The 5,000-nt window shown below is 32.3% G+C and overlaps 1 protein-coding gene across 4 annotated transcripts in view; it reads left to right on the top strand.

Moving 5' to 3' along the window:
* sxc (O-linked N-acetylglucosamine (GlcNAc) transferase sxc) overlaps nucleotides 1–5,000 on the top strand; it is a 19,893-nt gene that overhangs the window by 663 nt on the left and 14,230 nt on the right. Inside the window, exons 1-5 of one of the 4 annotated variants that reach the window (XM_035875026.2) lie at nucleotides 1,872–1,989; nucleotides 2,107–2,141; nucleotides 3,962–4,112; nucleotides 4,265–4,508; nucleotides 4,631–4,699. In XM_035875026.2, coding sequence (XP_035730919.1) covers nucleotides 1,982–1,989; nucleotides 2,107–2,141; nucleotides 3,962–4,112; nucleotides 4,265–4,508; nucleotides 4,631–4,699 — 507 coding nt within the window. In that variant the 5' untranslated portion in view covers nucleotides 1,872–1,981. Of the gene's footprint in view, nucleotides 66–1,846; nucleotides 1,990–2,106; nucleotides 2,142–2,975; nucleotides 3,486–3,961; nucleotides 4,113–4,264; nucleotides 4,509–4,630; nucleotides 4,700–5,000 lie in introns of those variants that run through there. The other 3 variants (XM_035875025.2, XM_035875027.2, XM_035875024.2) reach the window with 3 other exon arrangements.

Raw genomic sequence — 5,000 nt, 5'->3', positions numbered from 1 at the left:
ACAACAAATGGCGGGTACTAGCGTAATACTTAAGATGAATGAAATACAACAACTGTCTACTGCGGGTAAGTGCAAATTTTTCTTTTCAATTCGTTTCTTTTTCTTTACTCATTTTCTTTTTTTTCTGTTCTCTCTTCTTCTTCTTCTTCTTCTTCTTCGATCGCTTGGTTTAATACTACGAACAAAAATTTTTCCGTGATTCTTAAAAACGAACAAAAATTTTTATAATACGAATACAAATATACAAAATCTTTCCTCACAAATCAAAATTTATATATATATATATATTTTTTTTTTGTTAACGCATCCTGTCACGCCACCATTATCTACATATTTTTCTTTTAATCCCTTTACAAAAATCCTACACGATTTATCATTAATATTTCATTCGAACGAACCACAATGGGGGGTACTTTTCAATGCCACAGAATATAGAAAACGAACGATCTTATTAATTATACTACATTGTATTTAAAAGATAGATAGAATTGAATAATATTCGAATGACGATCAAAGTTTATTTTCATCTTTTAACTAATGCTAATTTCCTCCCCTCTCCACTCTCCGCCAATTCTCTCTCTCACTTTCTCTCTCTCTCTCTCTCTCTCTCTCTCTATTTATCCATTCAATATTTTAAAATTGGTATTATTTCGATCTATTTCATTAGAAAAATATATTTTATTCTTTTAGAATCAAAATTTAATACTAGTTGCATATTTAATGTAACGTTCAAGCGGTTTTTCTCTCTCTTTCTCTCTCTCTCTCTCTCCCCCCCTCTTTCTCTTCCTAACCCCTCACTCTTCCTTTTTCTCTTTCGTTGAAAAAGGCCAATGTAACGGGTTCTCTCATCGGGTGTTCTTGCACATTTTATTTTTCTCATCTTGCTCTAACCCTCTTGTTCCTTATATTCGATTCTTTCTCTCTCTCTCTCTCTCTCTCTCTTACTTTTTCGTTCGTTTAACGGCGTACGCAGTACTTCTCTTTCTCTCTTTCTCTTTCTCTCTCTCTCTTTCTTTCTCTCTTCTTCATTCGTTCGTTCGTTCGTACGTTTGCTCGCTCATTCGCTGAAGCGTACGCAGTTTTTCTCTCTCTCTCTCTCTTCGTCTTTCGAACCGCAGCCTCTCCACCGCACCCCTTTAACCCCTGCCCTCGTCAAAAGCACCGATGGAATATTCCACTGGGTACCTCCATTCCATCTGCCTCTGGTGCCTCAAGCGTAACACGAACGTACCTTTCTTTCTGTGTGGTAATATTCCTCGGCTTTATTCAGTGCCGTATGAATTATTTTCAGGTACCCTGTACTTTCCTTCTACAATTAACCTTCAAAATTTGTCGACAAAATTAATTTCATATCTTTATCCTGACAATTTTCTACTGTTGTTTTTTTTTTTTTTCTTTCGGTATTTCTTTCCTTCTTTTCTTTGTTCCCTTTTTTCTTTCTTTTTTTTTCTTTTTTTTTCTTTTTTCTATTTTTTATTTTTTTTTTTTTTTTTTTTTTTTTTTTTAATAATACAACGAAAAATAAAAAAAAAGAAAATTAATAATAGAGCCTATATTGTAATAATAATTTATACTTAGGTAAACTTTCAAACGAGTCTAATAGATTTTCTAAGGATAAAGATTTATTTGTCCTTAGTAGAGCAGAGAGGATTGGTCTGATTTTATTTTCTTCTCTATTCTTAAAGGTCACGAGAGAATACACTTTTATATTGTCGAAGAGATAGGATAGTCAATATAGTTAGTTAGACAAAAAATTAGCACGATTTGTATGTTCTAAATGGGGGGAAAAGAGAAAAAAGAAAAAAAAAAAACAGGAGAGTTTATCGTCAATAAAAGCGACATTTCTAATTTCAAAGGAGAAATAAATTTAAACGTTAGACGTGGATCTAAGATCATCGGAGAAGGATCTAATACGTACTCTTACGTATGTGCGCGCATGTTGGAGACCGTGTGATATGTTTTATCAAATAAATTCAGAGGGATGGTTAGGTGAGAAAAAAAAAATGACTTCATTTTAATTAATTCAAACTTAATTACGATTGATATCTGTTTTTGAAAGCAAAACAATTATTTCTTTCTTTCTTTTTTCTTTTCTTTTGGTTACAGAAAATTCTCTTTATCTATCCGAATAGAAATATTTAGTAAGTGACACATATAATACATTATTTAAAAAAAAAAAAAAAAAAAAAAATTTAATTTAATAAAATAATTTATTAAATAATTATATTTTATTTTATATAATATAATGAAGTAAATATTTTATAATATGAAATAAATATTTAATAGATATATTTATATAAGTACTATAAATAATATACTAATATATTATATGTGTATTCGTATGTATATATATATATATATATATATATATATATACATACACATACACATACATGTCAAATATATTTCAATAATAATTTAAATTAAATAATTTAATTAATACTTTAAATATGCCATAAAGAAATATTTTACTTAATCGTCACGTAGTAATGTATGGAATAAAATAAAATATTTACTAATAGCTCGAGATATATTTTAGTCATAGAAAAATTGGTCAGGTACTTAACGACATATATACGTCCCTACATTGGCGACGTCCTCCCTCCCCCCCGTAAGCTCCCCGGCCCCCCGGCGACCCTTCACTCTTCTACCTCCTGCTGCTCTTTCGAGCGGTCTGTTCTGTCCGCCATGTTACATTCATCCCTTCCTCCCTTAGTTCCCCCCTGCTATATCGACCAATCGACTGTTAGTTCGTTCGTTCGCTAGGGAAGGGATAACCTACCTAGACTGGAGAGTCACAGGCCTTCTCCGTTCGTCGAACGCTGGGCAATAAGGAAGCAACGAGTTTTCGTCGTGTTTGTTAAAACGCGTTTCTTCGTGTTCACTTCGAGTTTCTTCAATATAAAAGACGAGAGATAGGGATATCAAAACAAAGAAAGATTAAAAAAAAAAAGAAAAAAAAAAGAAAAAAGAAAAAGAAAAGAAAGAACACGTGGAGTTGTTACGGCGTTAAAAAAAAAAAAAAAAGAGAGAAAAAAAATAACGATAAGAAAAAAGGAGCTGTGCTCTCGCTCTCTCTCTTTCTCTCTCTCTCTCGTTCCTTTCACACACGTCATTCCTGGTGTATCACTACGCCGAAACGTTTCTCTTGAAGGGAAGAAAAGAAAAAAAAAATTCTTCATTTTGTTTTCTTCTTTTTTTTTTTCTTCTTACTCTTTCCCTTCTGCGTGTCGTGTCCGTCGAAGTGATCCCGCGTGCATAAAGAGCAACCACGAAAATGAGTGTCGTACGTGTAGCTGAAAAAAAGGAAACCGTATGCAAAGGTTCGAACGTTTTGAATGGTAGTACCACAAACGAGATTACCGAGGATATCACCGATTGGCAAAATGGACAAAATCTTCTCGTCGTAACGCAAGATCCTCAGGGAAAAGAATTAATCGCATTGTCCGATAATCAGACCATCAGTGTTGCCGTCGATTCCTATTGTTCGTATTTATCCATGTTTTTTAATTTGTTTTAATCTTAATCTATTCCCCTCCCCCCTCCCCTACCCCTTCCTCTCCTGCCCCCCCATTCCTCCGATGATCGTTTACTCTTCGTTTAGGTATATTAAATTTCGAAACGTGCGGTTTGTTGCAATATTATGCGTGAAGAAAATCGATAGACTTACAACGCCATCTTCATTATACTTCAAATATATTTTATTTGATTAAATTAATTAAAATAGCTTGAGATTTTGACATCATTGCAAATAAATTAATTCGAGAAATATATCTCTAGAGCTTTGCTTTTCACTTCGTCTTATTTTTTTTTCTTTTTTTTTTTTATTTTTGTTTTCCTTCCTCTTCTTCTCTTCTTTTTCTTACATCTTTATTTATTTATTTATTTTTTTTTTTATTTATTTATTTTTTATTCACATCCATTTCCGCATTATTAATTATATTTTACTTTGATATTTTAGGGTTACTAGAGCTTGCACATAGGGAATATCAAGCTGGTGACTATGAAAATGCAGAAAGACATTGTATGCAACTATGGCGTCAAGAAACAAATAACACCGGAGTATTATTACTGCTCTCTTCTATCCACTTTCAGTGCAGACGATTAGAAAAGTTAGAATTGTCTTCTTTTTTTTGTATTGTAATCATGATTCACATTTATACGTAGATAATGTAATTTCATTATATTTTTTCTTTCTTTCTTTCTTTTTTTTTTCTTTCTTTTTTTTTCTTTTTTTTTTTTTTTTGTTTTATATCTATCACAGGTCTGCACATTACAGTAGCTTGGCCATAAAACAAAATCCTTTGTTGGCGGAAGCTTATAGTAACTTAGGAAACGTATACAAAGAACGTGGACAGCTTCCAGAAGCTTTGGAGAATTACCGACACGCGGTCAGACTTAAACCTGATTTCATCGACGGATATATCAACTTAGCTGCAGCTTTAGTAGCGGCAGGAGACATGGAGCAAGCTGTTCAAGCATATATCACTGCTCTACAATATAACCCTGTGAGAATATCCTACATTTTATATAAATTTTTATCGTTTAACATTTATAATTAATATATATAAAAGTTTTATATTTATGTGCATATATATATATATGTATATATATTTATTTTATATTGCAGGATCTTTATTGTGTGAGGAGTGATCTTGGTAATCTTTTGAAAGCATTAGCAAGACTTGACGAAGCTAAGGTAGGTTTATTAATCAAAGTAATCGTATTATAAATTAAATAATGTTTTGCACATGTATTCGTACACATTGGTATCGATGTATAAAATAATTCAATAATAAATCATCGTGACCAAGTTCGATGGTATCTCAATGAAGATACTCAAGTGTATTGTTTACATGTGCACGAGCATAAACAATGCGGTTCTTTGGAATGCGTTAGAGCGAAATCTTTTTCGCGTTTCAGTGCGGAAAGCTTTCTCTTTTTTGTCATGCAATTTATGATGCGCGACGCGCGATGATCCGACATTGAAATTATAATAT

The sequence above is a fragment of the Vespa mandarinia genome, chromosome 10 (assembly GCF_050613455.1).
Source record: "Vespa mandarinia isolate Hongniang chromosome 10, ASM5061345v1, whole genome shotgun sequence".
Lineage (NCBI taxonomy): Eukaryota > Metazoa > Arthropoda > Insecta > Hymenoptera > Vespidae > Vespa > Vespa mandarinia.
The sequence above is the reverse complement of the archived record's forward strand: the minus strand, read 5'-3'. Positions and strand labels throughout refer to the sequence as shown.